Source organism: Branchiostoma floridae, chromosome 1 (genome assembly GCF_000003815.2).
Source record: "Branchiostoma floridae strain S238N-H82 chromosome 1, Bfl_VNyyK, whole genome shotgun sequence".
NCBI classification, from domain to species: Eukaryota; Metazoa; Chordata; class Leptocardii; order Amphioxiformes; family Branchiostomatidae; genus Branchiostoma; species Branchiostoma floridae.
The window spans coordinates 15,833,855-15,857,096 of NC_049979.1; the positions used below are offsets into that span (position 1 = coordinate 15,833,855).

The following is a 23,242-nucleotide window of genomic DNA, read 5'->3' on the forward strand; positions in this document are numbered from 1 at the left end:
TTCCTTGTGGAATCGGCCACGAAGTTCCTATCCGGGGCCCGGCCGGGCTATTTGCGGGATATTTATTGGCATAATCTTTATTTTTTCGTTTTCTCAAACAGCCCGGCCGGGCCCCGGGTAGGAAATGTGACACAGGCCTAAGCCAATGTAAACTGGGTTCTAACTTTTGGAATGTGGGACTGGACACCATCACATCAAGTAGATGCACACAACCGAAATATACATAACATAAATCAATGGTGCATCAATCAATATCACGCAGCTGGTACATCTGTGTTTACAATTAGATTTACAGAGTTTGAGCGAACATTAATTACTTAGACGTTACTGTGAATGAAGTTATAAATACACATATCTTACATGTTCTGTCCGTTTCCTCTTTTACCCCATGGGTCTCCCGCTTTTCCTCCATCACCCGTGAAGGCGTACAGATATCCGTCCGTCCCGAACAGCAGCTGGCCGCCGTTATGATTGCCCGCTGGCTCGTCCAGCTCAAGGAGGACCTTCTCGGAGGCGCGGTCCACCTGGTTGGGGTCGTGAGATGCTATCCGGAACTCACTGATACGGATCTTCTGATGTTTGTCGTCTCCAATGGAATAATATACAAAGAGTCTATTGTTTTGTTTGTAGTCCGGATGAAACGCCATCCCTAGAAAACCACGTTCATCACCCCGCCTAGTGGATGTCAGAATATTCTTAGACAGGTCAAGGAAAGGCGTGTCTATTTTACTGAAATCAGGCAGATACACGTGCACCTTCCCGTACTGTTCACCAATAAAAATACGATGAGTGCCGTCCCCTGCATGCACGAGGACCGTGGGGTTCCTCAAACCGACCACAAGCTGCTTGAAGCACAGGCACTCCTCCCCACCGGTGCCCTGTATGGCTTTTTGGATGTCATTGGAAAACTGCTCGTTAGTAATAATGTCAGGATAACAGTAGTCCATGTCGGTAATTTTAGTAGACTCGCAGAACTTTTGGGGATCTGACGGCGAAAGTGTCTTACGAACAGATGGGTCTATTGTTGTCGAGAGGAGGGCATTGATGCACTCACTAGGTATCGAGGAACAATACTTCGGACATAGTCCTGGCAGCGGTTTTTTCACCTGTGAAAAAGGTATTGAACAATAAACAACATCTCAGAGTAATCCAAGTATACCACATGTCTATATGCGACGACATTATGCTACGAGGGGCGTGCAATTAGTAATGGTCCTGACCCATTTCCCATAGCAGGAGATTAATGAAACTTGGCACAGTTATTAGTCTTTCTCTTCATAGGAATCACCCAGAGTTATGCATTTCTCCCATCGTTTGATGCAGCTCTGGACACCGATTTTGTAGGACACCCCAGGTTGGTCCTCCAACTGATGCCTCATCAATGGCACAAGAGGGACGACCAGGTCTGGGAGTTGTTTCCACAGACTTCCAGCCACGTTTGAATTCAGGATGCCAGCGTTTTACAAGGTCATATGATGGGGCATCATCACCATAAGTTTCATTTATTTCATCAAAAGTCTTCTTTGGTGTGCGTCCTTTCAAATACAAAAACCGGATCACTGCGCGACACTCAACTGGTTCCATTTCACACCTGGTCCATTTCGCACCTGACTAAGTTCAAACACCAGTAAATCAGAAACCACAATTAGTTCAGAGCTGTCTTTTGCAACATAACCCATAGAGATATGAATTATTACACATACAAAATTTCATTTAGATCAGACAACTGGAAGTGGGTCAGGACCATTACTTATTGCACGCCCCTCGTATAATGTATGGCGTGGAAATTGGAAAGTCAGATTGACGAAGCTTTCTTGATCCGATTTGGCTCCTAGGATCTGATGACTTTCCTTGTGTTCAAAGCTCTCCATCACTCAAAATGTTTAGTCACACTTCCAAGATAATCTTATTCTCAAATAAACTGACGGGAAAGATTATCTTAACGTTACCAGAAGAAACATGACGCTTACTTGAGTGGTTTCCAGGTCGTACAAATGGGAGGCGTAAGGTGAGCACTCCTGGCAGAGGATGTTCATGACGTGCTTCTCACACTTTGTACGGGAATTCTGCGGTAAACTTCTGAGAATTTCATCATACTGTTTCTTCAGTTCATGATCCTGTTGAAATGGGAAGGCAATGTAAGGATTATTCTCCTATAGTGAGACTTATTGACCCTTATTTTGACTACATGACAGAATCGCGTCAAGTATTAGAGAGCCTCAACGAAGCCCTGACGTAGGAGATTTAACTTTGGTTATAGTAGATATTAAAGTAACTTGGGAAAATATCTGTCCCAGTTCCCACAGTACAGATATTAACATGAAAACGACTGACATGACACACTATAATTCTGCACAAATCTACCACCTAATACCTGCTTGGGAATGAATGGCTGTGGTCTCATTCCACCCAAACATTCTATAATCATCCACACTGTAGGGAAGACCTGGGAGCGGTCATGGCTGACAGACAGACGTGGGCTGAAGTAATGCATGGACTTACCCCGTCCCGTCCGGGGGTCGACTAGTGATTACTGTAACATTTAACGATACCTGTTCGCGGGTACAGCATCCGAATTTGCTGTACTCCTGGCATAAACTGAGGGGCTCTGCTGGCTCGAAGGGCGGCATGAAGTCCAAACACTGTGGGTGACCGTGGGCGGTCATCAACAAGGCAAAAACACCTGCAAACAAGGGCAGGCGCAGACTGTCACACACCTGTGCCATTTTGTTTTACGAAATAGGACGAATAGTGTCGCCGTGGGAAAGCAATGCGGAAGTCGTCTCACCGGTCCAACCAGGCTCATGGTGCGCCTTGCAACAGCACCAACAATGCACCGCGGTCAGAAGTGCCTTTATCGGCAGGTACGAGTAGTCTGCTGGTTGTGAACACTTGTATTTACAGAGTCGCGAATATCTGGTCTTACTGAATTCGAAAGATAATGGCGAGCCTATGGTGTGCTCAAAGTATTTCGGGACAGAGTGTGTGAGGTTGTGGGTTCCTGTGGCGTAACGACATGGTGTTTGGCATGGAAATTGGCCCGTATACATACATGCAAGGAGGTTTAAAAAAGACATGATACATGTAACCCAGAGGTGCTGGGCTGGGTTCATCCGTTTGTTGTCCTTGTGCCCTTGGGGAAGGCACATTACACTACGCAGGTGTAAATAAGTACCCAGCTTCGGTTAGGGCCATGTCTCGGATAGGTTAAAGAGGACGTTAAATTGAGGCCCCATGTTTGAGATACGTAAAAATACACCGCCATCTTATCGAAAAGAGTCGATGCCCTTCCCGCGGTGTGAGTGGATCAATAAAACCTGTCCTGATATGCAGCTTGTACTCTTCAGTACAAACCTGGTGTGTTACGCCATATAGGTGTGTTACTGCGTATGCAACACTATACTAATCTCCAAGCAGATCCTTCGGTGCCATAAGATAGTATCAAAGCTGGCCAGGGAGTATAGCCGGCTAAGGGAGTCAAACGGGCACCGGAGTAAGTTTGATACTATACATTACGTACCGTCGATCTGGTTGGAGATTACACTATACAACATTTCGGCTTTACGAATGGCAGCATCCATATTGACGGAGGGACAAAGAAGAGCTTTTCTTAGCAATGAGTGTGAGACAGTTACATGCAGGTTTGAAGGTTCCCAATCTCGACACCTCGGTTAGATACCTTACGTGTCTCTCTGGCTTCCTTCTCTGATCTTGAACGTCCAAAAGGAGACTGTCCACCGTGTTTCCCTGACACTCTCGAGAGAATTACCATTCAAGGGATTTTACGTTATCAAAATTCGTCAAATCACTGTTCATTACCATATCTAGACCCTAGGCAGCATTTTGACTAGTCCGAGAGACACGTACTGTTTGACTCCATGGCCACTATGACTAGTATGATTTCCTCTTCTGTTCTGAATTTTTGCCGTCTCACATTAAGAATGGGATTTTTTTGTATCTTTTATTTGCATTATGTAAAAGAGTATACAAGTGTGAGAACTGCGTACTTTGTTTTTCTGTTGTATTTTATATCGTACTTTTCGTTCCCCCAAATTGCCCGACCGGATCTCTTTGTGGAAATGTGATGTTAACCCTAAATGGAATTCCTTCTTGTACTTAAGTTACACAATGGATACAAAAAAACTCCACACCTATTACATTTAATAATACCGAATTCCATCACGTAAAGATTATGTGACATCGCTGCAAAACCAGTAGCTGATCACCATATTCTGTATATTTCAAAGATCATTAGTATTATAACATAGCATGATACCATGTGCTGAGATATGTACTAGACATATAAAATCATATCGACAGATGATACTGAAGTTTACCTACAATATAACAGAAATATTCTTAGTTATACTTCCTTACATTGTATAGTTTTTAAAAGTTGAATAGAAAACAATAAACGACCACATTAATGAAGTAATGCTGAAATGTACCCTTTAATTAGCCCCTGATGTTACGCTTTCAAGAAATCAATATCCTACATATTGAGCTACTTTTGCCTGTGAAATGTAACAGTCATTAGGTAACTAAGACATATCGAAGTCATATTCAGGTCATTGCTGACGACGATCAAGAATCAATGTTACATAAATCAAAGCCAAAAGTGCTTAAACTATACCTTTAAAGCACAGTGTTTCTATTGTCATCTTTAATGCATCATGACGAAACCAACCCTTAACTTTCAAACACCGCATACTGTTGATTGTAGCAAGTAGCAAGCCCAGTATGGTGTCTATCTATACGGATTTAAGTAGTATCACTGACGTGGGGCTGCCGTGACGTTTTGAAGCAGACGATTTTGTTCTGATTCGACACAATGGTTGCACGACCAAGATACACAATTCTTCCATGGTCAAATTTTGACGATTGACCTTACGTCAACGACAGAAATTTGCTTCCTTATGTTTAGTTTGCCTCCTTCTTTCGGCGTTTACCACCATGGCGTCCCTTCACATCCTTGGTTTTACCAGGCTTGTGGTCTGGTTCCACAGGAATGGGCTCCAAATCTTTATCATTCCTAGAACAATTCAAATTAGATCTCAAAATGAAACACATTTCTTTTCAATATCAATCACAATGCAGTTAGAACATATCAAGAAATACCAACAAGAAAATAGGGCGCATTGTATCCTTCGTGTCCTGAAAACATGAAAAAAAATCAGCTTCTCAAAACCACTACATGAAGATACATTTGTACTAGGAACCGATCCAGTGATACAGAGATGTTGGAGTCTGCACATGTATGTTATTATTCACATCGTTATAGTTATACAGTCATGAGAACTGGTTTATTTATTTAAACACACAATTTAAAACACAAGATAGTAGTCCGAAGACTAAATTGCCTCAATACAATACAGAAAGGCGCTTAGAGTTTAATGCAATGTCATATGAGTAATTAGGCTGTTGTAACGTTAACGTTATGTTACGACAAAGTATCATCAAAACCTATAACATACATTCTCATAATTCCACTAGGTGTCATTATACCGCCACCTCAAAAAACGTTGTTATAGAGGCCTGCTCAAGATTGTCTTCAACACCTAAATATCTGAATTGTATTACATTTAGGATATTAACATTCGGTGTTGAAGACAATCTTGGAAAGACCTCTATACTAACGATTTTTGAGGTGGCGGTATAATGTCACCTGGTGGAATTATGAGAATGTATGTTACTTCGTGACGATGTGTCTTACCAGTTCTGCAGGATATGGTGAGCTGCACGGATAGCCAGTGCGGAGCTGGTGAGGGTGGTGTTACATGCTGTGGCGGTGGGGATGACGCCATTTCCGCCGAGATGCAGGTTGTCAAACTCCCACACCTTGCTGTATTCGTCCACAACAGAAGTGAGTCGGTCTTTACCCATACGCACCGAGCCCTGGGCAATGAAAGTAATTGGTTAGACACGTTTTAAGCCAAGTCCCTCAGATCGTGTAATCCATATCAACCAGGGGCTGGGAATGGTGGAATCAACAAAATGCAAGTTTTACTAGCTTATAAATGAAGCCAGGTACTATTAAAGACTTTGATATTTTCACTTCTCTGGCGATAGATCCCCTTCCAAGCAAAATCAATATACAGTACAGTTTAAAAAAACACTCGAAGACCGACTGCTGTAGCATTACAGTCACGAAAAATTTCAATTGTAGTGTGTATATGTTTACTGACAGACTTTGCAGTGTTAATTGTCAGCATCATGGCCAAGGAAACAAAACCGTCTGCATCAACTCTGATGGCGTACGTGTCTTTACCGTCAGGTGCAGAGAGAGGCCCATCGGCATGAACTGCGGCGGTGATATCGGTAGGAACCCGCCCAAGGCCCCGGCAGCCCTCAGCATGTCCTCCATCATGGCGTGCTGCTGGTTACGTTCTTCCTGTGTGGAAGTGAAGCAAACCCAGTACGGTCATCAACGGGGCAAAAAGGGTATTGGTTTTCATATTACGAAAGTGATCTTGAAACGATTAATCAATACGAACTCATGAACTCATTGACCACTTCCACTGGCGGTGTGGATGCATTCAGTTCTATATTGTTTAAATACTTACCTGGGTGCGGATCTTGTAGTAAAAGGTGACCTGTGGCATGCCATGGCGATCATTGATGTCGTCACTGAATGCCATCATGTTATCAGAATGAGGCGCGTTCATCTTGCCGAACCAGCGCAGGTCCACGATGAGACGGGTGTCCACGTTAGGCTTGATGCCTCCGTACGAGAAGGCGTCCCTGTGGATCTGGCAGTGCCAAGGTCGCTCCTCAGACACCGGGATCCATACCCAAACAAAAGTGTCAGATCCAAAGGACCATATTTAGTAGTAATCAATGTAATTGCGGATTCGTTCATAATTTGATATGGCGACTTCGGGGATCTTTGGCGTCTAGATGTCCCAGAGTTGTAATCTGAACCGTGAAGAACGTTTTTCTTTTGTTTCCTGAGACCGTCTGAAATGCAGACGACCCTTGTATCCAAGATGCATATACACATTTCCACAAAGATGCAGACTGCAATTGTCCTGTCATTCTGTTTGACCTGGGGAACGTACCCCAGAGGGTGTGAACAACATTGCTATCCCATTGGCTATCATTTCAGTATGTAGGCTTAAGTTATCGCTTCCAAAATGATGAAAATATTCGATATTCTATCTATATGATGCAAATTACCTGAGGATCTGGGTCATCAATAGGGATTGGAATGGGGTCGTGGTCCTTCTCAGCGTCTCTCGGTGTGGAGATGGAGTCGATGATGTCCTGCAGCAGCACCACCTGACAGAAGGCCATGGGCTGCTCACACAGGTAGCGGCCCAGGGCGGCCGGGCGGATGTGAGACCTGTAGAGCAGCTGTAGAAGCATGCAACACTGGTATTAAATGGTTAGCATAATGAAAACTTCAGTAGCCATCACCAGCAAGCCTATAGCTAAGAGACATCCATATTGTGTAAATGACGTCCATACGGAAGTGAAAAAGAATCGGAGTTTACCTGTGGTGTCTGGACTGTTCCAGCACAAACCACGTACACCTTTGCCTGGATCCGCGGCCTATCATTCCAGTCAGCCAGATTCCTGACCAGAGCGTACTGCACGTTGCTGCCGTCATGGACCAGCTCCAGACACTGGTGCTGGTCCTGAGGAAGAGGCAAAGAATCTGTGAATACATATTTGAATAGGACGTAAGACCGACTAAGCTAGCTAGTGTTACTGTACCTTCTGTCATGCGTCATTTAGAGCATAAACGTTACCAGTATCTTGAACTTTTCTTTCGGCATGTCCAACAGCGGCCCAAGAACAGTGCTGGCCGAGCTCCAGGTTACGAATTCCGGCTTGTCCTTGCGACGTTCACAGGCCAGTGGGAGGTTCTGCACGTCGTAGTCATATGGCAAGTCACCCTCGTACTCCCGCCGAAGGGCGTCCTTGACAGCGGTGTTGCGCACAGAGTCTTCGAAAGCCGTCCTATGATTTCAGTTGAGCAAATGTAAAAAATATTGATTGGAGAACCATAGTGACAACTATAATTAGTGCTGTACAAAGCATGTGGATTAGAAGCCCTGAGTTACAATGACAACACTGCTACTTCACAACATGATAGTATACCCTAAAGAGCAGTCATTTAAGACGTAGAGGCTCCCGTCGTGCGAGGCATGAGGCAGTTAGAGAAGTCCAGCATGTTTTATCTATAGCCAGTGTACAGTAATCGATGAGAGCAAAATGAACAATATACTGGCGGTCAATTTGCTTGTCAAAGTGTTCGGCGCATATTGCGTGCTGTTATATATTTTCGGAAGATTACGTAAGTCTGAGCAAGGAGGTTAAAAAGAATGTGGTCTTAGGCATATTTTTATCTTAAAGGAATTTAGCTTTGCTACGTGCTGTTCTTCATGTTAGCACCCCTTACTGGTTAGTTTTGTAGAGTTCCTCAGCACGACTGTACAGACTCTCCCACTCCTCGTCGTCTATCCCGTCCCAGCGCTCCATGGTGGGGTGTTCCCGGGGTGTGCAGCAGGTCCAGTGGGTGGACATCCCGCCCACGGCGTAGCACACTGCGATGTCCGGCAGGTTCTCCTCCGGGTTCTGCTCAGGATTCTGGCCGTTTTGTATGGTTCTGAATGGAAAATTCAAAATCATACCAGGATTTCTGAATGAGTCACCCGTATTTCAAAACATTTGTGTAAATATGCAGAAAAAGTACACGCATAATATGTTTGATTGCAAGTTATATCAATTTCATGGTTAGCTAACAAAAATATGGCCATGTTTCTCCACCATTTCACGTTTGGTTCTTATATATCTCCGTGTTATATGTGGGTGTCTTTTACTTAAACACCAAAGAAACGAAGTACTGAATTGAATTTAGCTTGTCTGTGTGAGTTTGGGTGTGCGTGTTCTCGCGTGCGTGTGCGTGAGTTTGTATGCGTGTGTGTGTGCCTGCGTGAGCCTGTGTGTGTGTATCTGTTTGTCTATGGGTCTATTTGCGTTTATGACCACAACCCAGTGTGGGCAACCCTCAAAAAAGTGTGATTGATATTCTCCAAGCAAAGGATAAGGCGGGGGTGGCACTATGGCCGACATTTCTTAAAGGGGCATTCCACTCCACACGGGAGTGTTATTTTCCGATAGATATTCGTTTTAGGAAGTAATAAATGCATACTACTTCACATTATACGATTAAGTACCCAGTTGATCCACTTGCCTCAAAAGCATTCAGTTTTCTACTTAACTCCCCAAGTACCCTCTAATTGAATTAATCCTATGGCTGAATACAACCCAAAACTTTTAGGTAAGGTTACAAAACTAATTTCATGATCGCTATGAAATCTCGTCTTGTTATGTGTTCTTTGCTATCTTATGAGCAATTTGCCTTCTCAGTGTGCTTAGCGATCCTCATTTATTTCGAAAATATTCACGATAAACAAAGTCGGGAATGCATGGGTAGAGTCTGCATGGGTTTAGTGAGTGTCATATTGTTTTACAAAACACACATCGCGCAATTAACTCCAAGGTGAATTCCACAAAATTCGACTGATTATGTACTCATTGACACATTATCTATTGAAAAACATCACCCCTTTCTGGAGTGGAATGCCCCTTTAGGCCTACGTCACATTACCCAGGGTGTCCGCGCGGTGTCTAACCGATGTAGGCCCCGGTCGGGCTCTGAAGCCGGGTAGACATCGGCTCACACAGTCACAAATCATTTTTTCTTCACGCGTCCCGTTAGAGGTCCCGGGGGGCTCCGGTGGGCATTCCGGCGGCTTTCGTCCAATAGTCGTATGCTTTAATGATTTATCGGTCGATGTCCGGCAGGCACCCGTAAGCTGCCCTGGGGATGTCCCGGGGTACCCCGTAGGGGTCTGGCACACTAGTAGAAGCGGAAAATGCCACTGTCGATAGGCTGGGCACGTGCCAAGGGTGGCGACAGCTCGTCACCGTTGCTTCCTTGTTTTTGCTACATGGGTATACGTAGCGGAAGAAGAGAGACTAGCGGAGCGGCAGTGCCAGAGAAGAAGATCGTGGTGGGTTTAACTCTGGTTGAGACGCCGACCCATGTTTGGGTTCTACAATACGCTGATGAGCAAGCTAATGCGAGAACATTGTTGCGACTTTAAGTTCTTCATGCGCATGGAGCCCATGTGTGTGGGACCATCCATTGATAAGAGTAGAAAGTGAGTTTCTTACTGCTGATATTTCTCTAATATTTCCCCGGCGGGCCCTGGTTCATTTTAAGTCCGACTTAAAACCAACCGGGACCCCGCCCGAGACCAAAAATAACCCGGCAGCCGCTCGGAGACCGACAAGACCCCGACCGGAAGTGCCAAAAAACAGTCCGTGAATTACCCGCTCGGGTCCCTATGTGGAAATGTGACCATGGCCCAAATTGTCCTGTTGGATGACCGAGGGACCCCGTCAGCGGCCCTGGCGGTGTTCCGGGATGATACAACGGATGCAATAGTTTGTAATGCAAGAAGGTTGGGCCTGTACCGTCGAGTACCGTCGGAGTACCGGGCGGGTATCGGGCGGTTACTGTAGGGGACCCTGTCGATGTGTTCACGATTAGTTAGCGGCTTTGATTCAGCGTATTTTCCTGCCCGGGCCCTGGTTGATTTTAAGTCCGACTTAGAATCAACCGGGGCCCCGCCCGCGACCCAAAATAGCCCGGCAGCCGCCGGGGGTCTTATCGGGCCCCGCCCGAAAGTGCAAAAAATCAGCCCCTAACATACCCGACCGGGCCCCTTTGTGGAAATGTGACGTTAGCATAAAAGGGAGATAGCTGAAAGAAATCGCGATCACTACTATCCCCCAGCCGTAACTCCTGCCCGAATACGATTGTAAACTCCATCGTTCTGATTGCTTGAAAGAGATTAGTTCTGCCATTTCTGATAGCCTTGTTTCTTGGTGGTAACGTTACGAAGATGGACGTTATAAACGTTAACTTTATATCGACTCAGGAAATGCTCCTTACCGCTGGTAGTGAGCGGCCCCCGGGTCCAGAGTCGGCACGGGTGAATGATCAGTAGGGACAGACACAGGCTCCAGGTGTCCCTCAATCACATGGGTGAAGAGATTCACGTCCCGCTGGTACAGGAAAGAATTCTAGAGATAGAAAATAATGAGGCATATGCATGTCCTGATAAGCTGAACCAGAGTTGAGCTGTCAATGGCAATGTGCCAATGACTAAAGTCGCCGTGCATTCTGGAAGCCTTTATAAACAATACGTTTATATCTTCCCTATATAACTTATAACCGATATGATTGGCATTACTGTGCTTGCAAATTAGCCTAAAGATGTTGTTATCATGCTTTACACAACGCACAAGTCTTCGGTAAAATGCTGCAAACGGCCGAATACGAGAGATTAGATTGCGCAAATATCCTTCATTGATGTACGAGAATGGGAGCCACATTCGCTTGTGAACTCGGAAGAAGTACTTTTCATCGCAAAATGTGTGATGACTTGCAACGTCAAATATGTGGTCTACGTGATCTGAGTTGAAGTGTGTAATGAACCGTGAGAAGCAGTGACTACGCCTTTAGTCAGTCTTCACCATAAATCAACCGATGTGCCACCGGGTCGCTCATGTCGCTAACTGACAGTGTTTATCCTCAGGTCTGTGAACATTGTGAGAATGACTAGGTAGGTAAGAAAGTGATTTAATTTCAAAAGTTGTTGAGTTCTACCCTTGATGGGCTTTATGGTGGCCAGGGGTAACAAAATGTTCTACGAATATCTAAGATAGACGTAAAACAAAAAGGACAGAGCTGATCTACGTCAGCACCGAAAGTTACAATATTAAACTACATGTTACCTTGATGGAATGAAGAAAGAGGTATGGTACCGAACACTATCATGATGAGCGTGTTGTGATTTAGGTGATAAAACGAGTTTCTCATCATTTGACAGTGCCCCCCTTTGTTGAATGAACACGCATAATTCATACTTGAACGGGCCTTGTCTCAAGCCCCGGGCTGGGGGCGTAAACCTGGTTGAAGCTCGGTGCGAAAGAATCCATAAGTTCTAAATACCAGACCCTAAGAACAAATCTCCCACCCATCGATCCACGCGTGTTTTAGAGCGTCTTGCTTAATTTGTTTCTCACAAGATTAAGTCTTAACTCACAGTGCAATGTTAAGATATTTTAGATCTGGAGGAGAGCGGTGAGCGGTCTGCATACGTACACAATAACTGCCACCTGTGCCAGATATAGACTGGAATAACATGCACTCGCAGTCAACATCGCAACTGCTGACAGAGAACTCATAATATTGGATGTTGACTTTTACTTTACAACATACGAAATGAGAAAAGACGTTAGAGGTTATAATCAACCATGAACTAACGGTTATAATGTTCACCAACTGCAGTTACCTTGAGATGCTCCCCTGGTGTTTTGGACAGTTGGGCCCCACTGTCGATCATAAGGACGCTCAAGTCCGGACGATTGTCAATCAACTCACGGGCGAAGGTAGCTCCCACCGGTCCCGACCCGACGATCAGTACGTCCGTCTGTATTGTCGAAACCATGATGACAACTACTTAATACTTTGCTGCACTAAGCAGATGAGTGAAAAATCAAAATGACCTGATCTGAAGTAGGTATGTGGACACCACCCGAACTGTCCACCCACATCCATTTGGGTAATCGCTTTATTCTGAATGTGATTGGATCAACCTTGTCATGTGGTGTCTGTTGATATAAATTAGCCTACGGGTACTATTAAAAAGGATCAATACCTCTGATGATTTTTTGGTCATGTTGGTCAATGTCTCACAGTCGTTGACTGAATGATGACCGTTGAACTTGCTTGATCACAATAATCCCATGGCTTTAACTTTCGCTGACGTGAAAAAGTGACAAGTGGGTGAAGAAAAGTTGTCGATATTATGTGGGCACCACCCTATACTTGGCTGTTATGTTGAAATATGAGCGGAGTCGACACGCCCTACAACGATAGTGAATATATCATACAGTAGAACGAACCAGGTCTCTTAATTGCTGGGGTCAGATTCTCTCCGTGACAAAATCTCTAGCGCCGAATGTCAGCTGCTCCAGATCTTTACAGTTCTGGCCCAACAATTGCATAAACTCCTCATAATTCAGCCCAAATGCAAATGACTCACATTACAAGGCAAAGGTTCTCAGGCACCAATTTATACCCGGGTGAAGTGATGGAAGTGACTCAATCAGGACACACCATGGCCAATTAGGAGTCGAACCTCAGTAAACCTTTCACTCCCAACACTGGCCATCAATGCCACTGTCAATGACATATTCACATACATATATCTACTAGTATATAACGTTATAGGTTTACAACGGTTATTGGAGAGACTTGAGACTTTATTGGGGGATGATGCAATATGTACCAAATCATGTATGATAAATGTATCCACATCCACACCCACCACACACACACACACACACACACACACACACACACACACACACACACTCGCACATAGGCGCACCACACACAAAAACACTACACTGTGACACATGTAAACACTAAATGAGAGGGGCATAAAAGGTCTATTCTTATACATATCAATACACAGAATTAATCGACGTACTTTTTTGTTCCTTAAGTTTCATACTGAAACATCTGTCCTACCTGAGATCTAGTGACCGCATTGCTACTCGCACTTATACTATTATTAAACGTTATAACACACAGCACACCTGCAGTAGACGTTACCATAACGCACAGTGCTCCTTCCTGAAAATATATACCTAGTCTAGGGTCCCTAATGGAGCAAATCTTCCCACTTTCGTGTCTTACTTGACATGTTTAACGTCTACTTCGATCCACCACCATGGTCGCACAGGTCATGCAAATATAATGTTCATTTTCTTGAGCGCGGCTACCACTTTATTCCCGGTTTCCTGATCAGTGAACATGTCGACCTCGTTCCAATATGGCGGACAGCGATCAGTTGACAAACAAAGCAGAACCAATACAGCACGTTCCAGCCGATAACCCGATATACATTCTTCCACGCAGGGAATTACACATTTCAATTTTCTAGCTGTTTCACTGGCCTTTCCTTCTTTCCTTCTCATCTCCTACGTATGCCGGACTAATGTCAGAGCAAGATCGGAAACTACGCCCTTACAGGTTGTTGCGAAACCAGGGGTAGCGAGAAATGACGTCATTGTATTGTTATGCCGACTAGCTAATTGTTGAGTCACCTTCGTACACGTGGAGGTAGCGACGCAGCCACTGTTTACGCTTTTATTGACACGTGCAAACACTTGCTGTGTGTTGACCAATCAAATCGTGTTTTGTTTTCTATTTTGGGGACTGTTGGCTATCTCCACGTTGGAAGGAACACGTTGGAAGCCTAAGGAAATGAATAAAACCGATGCGCAACTTGAAGATTCCTTATGAGACATTAACAGGCGAGATCGACGCACACCAGCAAGAATATTACCGAGGAAGAACATTTCCACTTTGGTGTCTTTTTTTCCTCCTGAGTCGTGTTACCGAGTATTTCAGAGACAGTATGGGTCTAATGTTCTCCCGCCTGATGAACCTGATGCAGTCCGCTTTTAAGGACACGCCTGCCCGCATCCTCATGCTGGGGCTGGACGCCGCAGGTTAGACGCTGTTTGCTTATATCAATGGGCGATATGATTTAGAAATGTACTCTAGACTGGTTTTAGAAAACTTTTCATCCTATCTGTAGAAAGTGTCCATCCCTATTTATAAAAAAACATGTTGTCCCTAGACTTTTTAATGTTGTTACTATCATTATGTGCGGTCTACCCAAAATATGGCTAACGCTTTTCGTCGGCTTCTTTTATTCATCGTATCACAGCATATTGTGATCATTCCTGGGACGGTCGTCTTAAAGCTTGTTATAGAAATGGTTGCCAACTTTCCTTAGGCACGTCTTGTAGACGTTGACAGACGACGATATATATAACATCGCTAGCTGAATGTACTACGACAAAAGTGCCAAAAATGGAAGTGTAAAATAGTATCATACGACAAAAATCGTTTGGCGAATCGTTTGGCAGTTAAGGTTTTACCTACTATAGGTTTCCTTCGAAATAGAGATAAATGGCTCATCCAATCGACACTGACTGGAGATTTCCTTATTCCAATAGGTAAAACGACGATCCTGTACAAGCTGAAGCTGAACGAAACCGTGACGACCATCCCGACCATCGGCTTCAACGTGGAGGAGGTGTGTCCCACCAAGTACGTGTCCTTCACCGTGTGGGACGTGGGCGGACAGGAGAAGATCCGGCAGCTGTGGAGGCACTACTACCAAAACTCAGAAGGTATGCTACAGGAGTCGAACAATTCTCTATTGACGGCAAACATCGTAATATCTTAGTGCTTACTCGTATTTTCTGACTTTTAAGTCAGAAATTTCTTAGCGATTCCGATAACAAAAGCCCGTTGACGTTGATTCATTGTATTGAAGATCTATTTCATATAGTAAAACGTTTTGCCAACCTTGTGCGCAGGTCTGATTTTCGTGGTGGACAGTGCGGACCGAGCCCGTCTTGAGGAGGCTCGCGAGGAGTTGTTCGGGATCATGGAGAGCCCAGAATTCCCCCGTGGAACCCCGATAGTAGTCATCGCTAACAAGCAAGACTTGCCTAGTAAGTGCACATACACGCCTATGTAATGATGCAAAGCATTTGTTTTCTTACTTTCCTTTTTTTCTGTCAAGAAATATTCCCGAGTTTCTTTTATTGTTGTCTTGTAATGCCGAGAGGTCAACCTCCGTCTGTATGTTCATGTAAACACATAACGTTATAGTGGTATGGTGTATAGTGGTACTAAAATTAGCTGACTCTAGACCGAATTTCACTAGTTCAGATTAGCTTTATTAATTGAATCATGTGTTCAAGGGCCAAAGCTAAACGAAATACCCTTTAGTTCTTATATTACTCCAACTGCATACCATTGGTTTTTTAATCCTTGAATGTTGCTGCATTGTACTAAGCGCTTTATCGCATTATTTTATGGAAGGGCACTGCAGTATATAAGGGGAAACATCTAAGTTGCAATAGTTCATTGAAAAGAAGCTAACTCAGACGTCTGTCTCACAGATGCAGCGAGCTGTTCGGAGATCGTGGAGAAACTGCACATGAGGAAGCTGGTGGAGAACCAGTGGCACGTCCAGGGCGCATGCGCAGTTACGGGTGACGGTGTGTATGACGCCGTGGAACATCTCGGCAGGATGGTGAAGGACTACAGAAAGCAACACCCGCACTGAGCATGCGCAGTGGGGACGGAGAACTGAACTGTGCGGGCACAGGGTATTGATGGCTGCTCATCCTGAGCTCTGACGCTTGGGTAAACCATTCCTTCTAGTCCATTGTTTTGTCTCTGACAAATGAATCTATGACACAGCTTTAATACATGGTAAACAGGGTGGATCATAGGTCAACGTGGGCCAAGAATAACATTGTGCAAGGCACTATATTACTGTATATATGAACTTGAATATCCTTCACTCCTCTTCATTGGAAAAACAGTTACCAATAGCTAGTGATTTATACGAACAGCGTCACTGCACCTTCACGATGACTACTTAGCGACTCATTTACTCGTTATTCAAAACGTTGGTGATCACACGTATGGCCAAAGGCAGTTTGCTAATAGCAGATTGATGCAGTATCAGCGTGGATCGGTAGAGGGTACTTACTACATATGTCACTTGAGTGAGGTTTTAGTTCGGTATTCTGTAGAGTCGTATGCAACGTTTTGCACTTAACTGTAAATAATTTGAATGTCGGAACGTCGGAAGAGATGGTGTTCAGACGTACGTATTTTGTGTTGGTCTGTTTTGTACACATATCTGTTTATACATTTACTTACTCATGTGTAAATTAATGATTAAATGCAATAACAAAAGTAAATATGGGGTAATTCTTCAGTGAGCGACTTCAACATTTGGAAGAGCAGTGAAGCTATACAACACATCACCTCACACAACAGCAGGTGTTTATGAAGACTGAAACATATTTCACAGTACGTAAGAACTGGACTAACGTCAGCATGTATTTATTCACCAACAAACAATCGTATAATTAACGATACTATATGACGCATTCAATGACAAATCATCTCAATCAAAGTAGGCGTGTTTCTGTTACAATGTTTCTCCATGAACAAACAATAAGAAATGAAAGTGTTGAAAATAGTCTTTTATATATCAGTATTGATAAGATAAACACCCAAGACGGATAATCATTATTCATAGGACGCTATTTTCCTCTTTCCTTGATGATAAACAGAGTAACATCACACTTGACAAAGCCGACCTGCAGATGACAACTGTCCTTGCAAACAAAAGGCAGACCTTCGGGTATGTTTTACATAATGCTGACATAATAAGACCAGCAACATCGGTCTTGTCACGCATCCGTCGATGCATGATATAATACGCTATGGCAACCTAACACATGGATGACTCAGATCATAGACGTTATATACATTACGTCCTTTCTCAGATAGACCTTATTGTTTCCAAGAAAATTTGACTCCTTAGGCCACATTTCGTTCAAGCATCTTGAGCCATAACCACCAAGCAAAACATCAACTTAAAAAAAAATTGATTAGACGGTCAAATATGATACGTACAAATATGATATGTATATATGTCATGCTCCCAGGTGGCTTAAACTCGAGATTCCAATGTGGTTCAAATACGGTATCACATTGTATGTGTCCTTGCTATGGTAGCAGCTGATATTTCAGTCATAGCAAAACGTTTTCTTTCATGAATTTTATTGTCGCTTTCGTCTTTTCATTTTAAAGTGATCGGTTGGACCGACAGCAGCTTCCGCAACTGTCCATACATTTATAGCCTGGTAACCATTCTCAACGGACCGACCAATGGGTGTTTTACCAGCCTATATGTCCCACTGGGTAATAGCCTTTGAAAAAAATCCTCTCTATACTATTGTATTTGAAATCTGCACATGAAAATTATCCAAACAAAATGATAGTCTCCTAACACCGTAGACATACACATGCAGTTTATACTGGAATACCGTGAGATAAGGCCTGACTAAAACCCTACATCTGCTTGGTTGAACAGACACCGTTCGGAAAATATACATGCTTGATATCAACGTGTTTTAAAAGACCTGTCTGATACAAGTTTTACAGATGAGGCATTGATAACTGTCCTGTTCACTTTCGGAAAACGACCGAGACTTCTTTGCAAGCCTTCTGCATCTGCCCTTGAGAAGGTTCTCTGCTGTACATGTTGTGCCTCGGGGAGTCGCTCGCCCCCGGCGCCCTTCGACCTGTCGACGTCGCGTTTAGATGCTGTAGGTACGTCGACATCTTCGTGTCGTTGAGTGGGTTGTTCGCCCCCATGTATTGGGGAGAATGAATAGACGGCATTTGGTACCCCTGTGGTTGCTGATTCTTGTACTGTTGGGGCGGTTCTCGATTGTGGGGTTGATGGGTGGGCGTATCTTTTGTATGACCCGGGTTGACTTGGGTATGGACCCGGTCAGATTTAGGACCCTTGTTACGTTTCTGACAGCAGGGCGGGCCGAGTAATGTCAGCACCACGGGGAGGATGACCAGCCCATGCAGAGCACCCAGAAGAATTACCAGGAACATCGTCTTGAAAAACGTGCGGAAGATGTAAGACACAGAAGTGGATAAAGCTGACACCCCGAGTATAGTAGAGAGGGCACCCTGGAGAATGGGCATGCCCAAGCTGTACAGGGCAAACACCGCTCGGGCGTTGCGGTTCTTATCCTCGCACGATACGAAGGCATAAGTGACGTGAGCAGAGAAGTCGACAGAAAAGCCGATACACATGATGATGTTGATCATGGAAATGGCGTCTAGATTGACGTCCCAGAAGGTCATGTACCCCACCACCCCCGTGCAGATGGACGCGATGGACAGGGTCACCCAGATGGAGCAGACGGGGTGGGGCACAAGGACAAGGGCTACCACGAACATGGTGGCTGTGGCGATCCCCAGGTTCTGCAGGGTGTTAGGTAAAATGGTTATGTACTGGTCAAAAAATATGAAAGTGGGGTGGTATACCATTGTTTTTATAGACATAGAGTCTGCTATCTCTCGCATCTTTAGCATCATGGCTTGCTCTCGGTCTGAATTATCTATGTTTTTGGTCTGTACGAAAAAGCGAGAGGACACAATGGCACTTTTATCTCCATTAAATTCTATATCCAGCGAATACCTCTCAAAGGCGGTATTCTTTAGAAACGGATCTGACAGATTTGAGAGGAAGGAGGACTTGGTGGCAGCGCTCAGGCCGGGTATGACGCCTGAATATTGGTTGACGAAAGCGAGGTAGTCGCGCAACCACGACTCCGACTCAGTTTTGTTAAACGTATAGTCGGTGTCCTCAAATTTGGCAAGAAGCTTTTCTACCTGGTCTCTTGTGCTTTCCTCCCAATAGTTAAGAGGCTGGGTGATGATGACAGCTACTCTCGGGCCGTATTCCCCGTAGTACTGATCTTGTTTATTGTAAAAGTCGACCACGTATGAGTCGTCTGCCGCAAGCCTACTGAGCCTTATCCCCTGTCGCACCTGCGTGCATCCCCAGATAGCACAGCCCAGGTACGCGCCGTAGATTAGCAGTACGCTAGCTTTGACCCACCATTTGGTGATGAAGGGACCGAAATACTTCCTGAAAAAGACCATGACAGCGTGGTCACTACCGTGGTACTCCCCATTCCCGTCCACTCCCGCCATCGCGTTCCCCGTGCACATGGCGCGGAAGCAGCCGGACCTGTCCTTGGCTTCCTCCGGAGTGGGTACCCGTATGCACGTTGTGGCGTGGCGGTTGCCCTTCTCGCGATGCCCTATGTACACCATACAGGCGCCGAAGAAGGTGATCTGGAACAGATAATCAAAAAGCACTGCCGTTAGCGTGAAGATGCAGAAAGCGCGGACTGCCGGGATGGGGGTGATGGCGCCGATCCCGAAGGCCAGTCCGTCCGTGACGGTTGTTATGGTGATGGAGACCGCAGCCTCCGCGTACGTCTCTCCCATCCGCTCCTCCACGCTGCCTCCGGGATGGGTCTTCCTCCAGGCTGCCAGCATGACGAACAAGTCGTCCACACCGATCCCTGTGGTAACAAAAACACAACGTATAGTCAGAATATTCTGTGGAGAGTTGTCTCAGGTCTTCAGGCCTGGGTATGGTTCTATCATCGCAACGTGTTCATGCATCCTAGACAGTGTGGACGTTTAACAGCTAGATACATCCTTGTATCGTCATGACTCATGACCTATATGAGGAAGGAGTATGGTTCCAATACTTATCACTTAAATAAACCATGATTACATCAACAGGTAGTCAGCAATTGTACATGTTTAAGATACTGACGTGTGAAGACGTTGAGGTGAAAAGTTTTGTAATTATTGCCGAACTCCTACCGTCATCCCGGCGGCTCATGCAGTAGTCGCTATGGCGACCAGGGCTACAAGGCATCATAATGACATGTATGATTTTGAGTTTCCGCTTATTGAGAATATCTGACATGTCATTATAAATCTACCTTTCCCTTTCACGTGTATAGAGTTCTGACATTTCACTCCAGCTGTAGTGATATCGATACGTGTAGTGATATCGATACGACAGTCATTTCCCTAAATGCATTTCCTATCCCCCCCCTTTTTACCACCCCATTCCACAATGCATTTCCCACCCCCATTCCACAACTCTCATTAATAAACTCACCGTGCCCTATATTCCACGTGATAGCTTCACAATGCTTCATATTTTGTTGTCCTCCGTTCAAGGCAAACGGCTTTGAATAATTTATGTGTCGTATCTGTAGCCCCACCTACTCACTTCCCATTACGCCAATGTTAGTTGGTACCCTTTACAACCTCGTCTCAAGCAATGGTGTTATTTTACATGATTGGCGTCTTCTTTCTTACGTATACGTATCTCAAGTCATGATTCTATCACTTTACTTGTTATTAATGGTTCATTGTCCATCGTTCATTCTGTATCAATGCATTTGGCAATGTTTATATCAATATGGAGAAAATATTTCATTGTGAAAAGCTACATTATTGCATTGCATTACATGCAATAATGAGTAGTCTAGGATGTATGGGGACGGAATACAATACATGGTAATGTAATTAGGGGCATAGAGCATATTTTTCTCGGTGAAGCCGTCTAGCCTAAATGCTGTAATCAAGCTGCCGTCTTTCCCTCATCAATGGAAATTTGTCTCATGTACGGTAACGACTTCGACATCAATGATACAGATCATACGCGAAGAATGTAGCCCGATAGAGCTTTACTTAATAATTATGTTTATGTACGTGACGGAAATGACAAAGGATTCGAGTCTTAGTTTGATCATCTATCGCCAGAGGCATCCCAAAGTAGATATGGGACCGGGATGCCTTGCATGTCCTTCCAGGTGGCTTAAACGTCTTTCTGTCGATGAATTTTTCCTTGCGAGAAGTCAAATACACAAGACACAAGAACAAATACTAACAAAACAAGCATATGTGACTTACCCAGTGCTAGAAATGGCATGGAGGCCACCACACTGTTGAACTTGACTCCGCAGTACAGACACAGCCCCATGGACGCCACGATGGCCATGCCTGCGGACAAGACGCCGAGCATGCCCAGCCACGGCTTGGTGCGGACCATGTCCAGCATCATACAGGAGAGGATGGAGAAGGTGATGAGGACCGTGAAGGTGATGGAGAACAGAGGGATGACGCGTGTTGTCAGGGCGGCCAGCTCCGACTGTAGAGCCTCTGACGTTGAGTAGCAAACGTTGATAAAGTTCGATTTGAATTTTTCCATGTAGGACAAAACCGCCAGTTCCCACTTTTCGCTCAGCTTGTCGTCTGATGGAGAGTCCGTGCGCAGGTAGTAATCCAGCCGGAAAGACTTCGCCTTTTCAACGATGTCGGTGCCTGTTTTCAGGGTAGGACTGCCTAGAGTGCCTGCGGAGAAAACAGTGGACACGCCCGGCAGGTCTGTGCGTGGATAGCTGATCGCCATGCTGTCGTTCTTCAGAACGGCGAAATCAAGGAAATCCTCCCCGCCAACCTGACACTGTGTACCCCACTTAGAGCATAGATCTGTATAGGCATAGTTTTTTCCGGACACTTCAGCTTGTATCCCCTTGATAGCTGTGTTGAGTGAGTTGATTGCTGCCAGGCTCGTGGGACTCAGTACATTACCGTCAGAGCCTTTACTTGTTATAATCACGCTTGCAGATCTGCCCAAATTGATCAGACGGGTGGCCTGGAAGGTTGTGGAGTCGTTTGTCGGGAAGTGCTGCTGTACGTACGCTCGCTCCGTCTTGCCCCGCCCGTTGTCAGGTGTGTACAAGTCTTCCACGCTCGACTCTGTGTCCAGGAAATACATCCCAGCACCCAGCCCACCGGCCACCAGTATGGACAGGAGCAGGAACGGCAACGGGTGCCGGGCCAAGAACCTGCCGTATTGTCGAAACAGGTGACGGATGACTTTTTCGATGCAGTCGAAAGCCATGTTGGTGGCCTATGGTTGTATTTTTCAGATTCACGGGGCACAAATGTAGCTATTCCAATACGATCGTCCTAAACAAATTGTGCCGAAACAGATGACTCAGTACGCCATGTTGGGGCTGGGGTGATAGGCGCGCATGCGTATTTGAAGTAAAAATTACACTGGAGCTATCATGACCAGGCTAATTACTAGTATGTAGATCGATCCCAGGATTACGTCACTGCGTATAGGTCAAGCTGTCTGATAAGTCAGAGACATACCTTACGCTTGCCGTAGATTACTGATTCAACCATTGTATTTTCACTAGTACTTGTAGCCTGTGAATAATGAACCCTTGTATTCATCTGAGTATAGAAGTAAAGATTCACATACATCAGTAGAAGCGAGCCCTTACTTTTAGAACGCCCGTGTTACCTTGAAGGTAAATGAATAGGGAATGTCGCCCTACTACTTCGCCTCGACTTGGACAAAAGAAGAGTCGTCATTAGCATTTTCCCCGAGGATGATTCTTCTGATGTACTCTGAGGTCAGCAGAATAATGGATGAAAACCGGTTTTCGCAGAAAGCGAGACGACGAAAATGCACCAGAATGCGTTGTCTTTACGCCTACATATGAGACTATTGCTAATGACTTCACTCATACAAGCATACACAAAAACAAACACGCAAAAACATACACACACGCAAACAAACACACACGCGAGCGCGCGTTCACATATGTTCACACACACACACACTTAAAC

General features: G+C 44.9%; 4 protein-coding genes across 4 annotated transcripts in view; 1 reads left to right on the forward strand and 3 right to left on the reverse strand.

Moving 5' to 3' along the window:
- LOC118412246 (HHIP-like protein 2) overlaps positions 1-2,783 on the reverse strand; it is a 6,611-nt gene extending 3,828 nt beyond the window's left edge. The window contains exons 1-3 of the mRNA XM_035814979.1: positions 2,553-2,783; positions 1,971-2,117; positions 361-1,106 (exon numbers count right to left, since the gene is read on the reverse strand). Coding sequence (XP_035670872.1) covers positions 361-1,106; positions 1,971-2,117; positions 2,553-2,726 — 1,067 coding nt within the window. The 5' untranslated portion in view covers positions 2,727-2,783. The remainder of the gene's footprint in view (positions 1-360; positions 1,107-1,970; positions 2,118-2,552) is intronic.
- A 1,361-nt stretch (positions 2,784-4,144) lies between these two features.
- Positions 4,145-13,086, reverse strand: LOC118412436 (pyranose 2-oxidase-like). Its single transcript, XM_035815309.1, has 11 exons — positions 12,741-13,086; positions 12,375-12,512; positions 10,970-11,100; positions 8,405-8,611; positions 7,752-7,962; positions 7,494-7,637; positions 7,177-7,353; positions 6,564-6,791; positions 6,269-6,391; positions 5,714-5,895; positions 4,145-5,032 (listed from the first exon to the last, which is right to left on the reverse strand). Exons 1-11 carry the CDS (start codon positions 12,759-12,761, stop codon positions 4,921-4,923), a joined length of 1,674 nt encoding a protein of 557 aa, XP_035671202.1. The 5' UTR covers positions 12,762-13,086; the 3' UTR covers positions 4,145-4,920.
- Positions 13,087-14,219: 1,133 nt separating this feature from the next.
- On the forward strand, positions 14,220-16,887 carry LOC118412691 (ADP-ribosylation factor-like). Its single transcript, XM_035815712.1, has 4 exons — positions 14,220-14,604; positions 15,118-15,294; positions 15,484-15,621; positions 16,075-16,887. The coding sequence occupies exons 1-4, from the start codon at positions 14,370-14,372 to the stop codon at positions 16,239-16,241; spliced, it is 717 nt and encodes a 238-aa protein (XP_035671605.1). The 5' UTR covers positions 14,220-14,369; the 3' UTR covers positions 16,242-16,887.
- A 129-nt stretch (positions 16,888-17,016) lies between these two features.
- Positions 17,017-23,183, reverse strand: LOC118412092 (patched domain-containing protein 3-like). Its single transcript, XM_035814727.1, has 2 exons — positions 21,509-23,183; positions 17,017-20,094 (listed from the first exon to the last, which is right to left on the reverse strand). Exons 1-2 carry the CDS (start codon positions 22,500-22,502, stop codon positions 18,167-18,169), a joined length of 2,922 nt encoding a protein of 973 aa, XP_035670620.1. The 5' UTR covers positions 22,503-23,183; the 3' UTR covers positions 17,017-18,166.
- Positions 23,184-23,242: the final 59 nt, after the last annotated feature.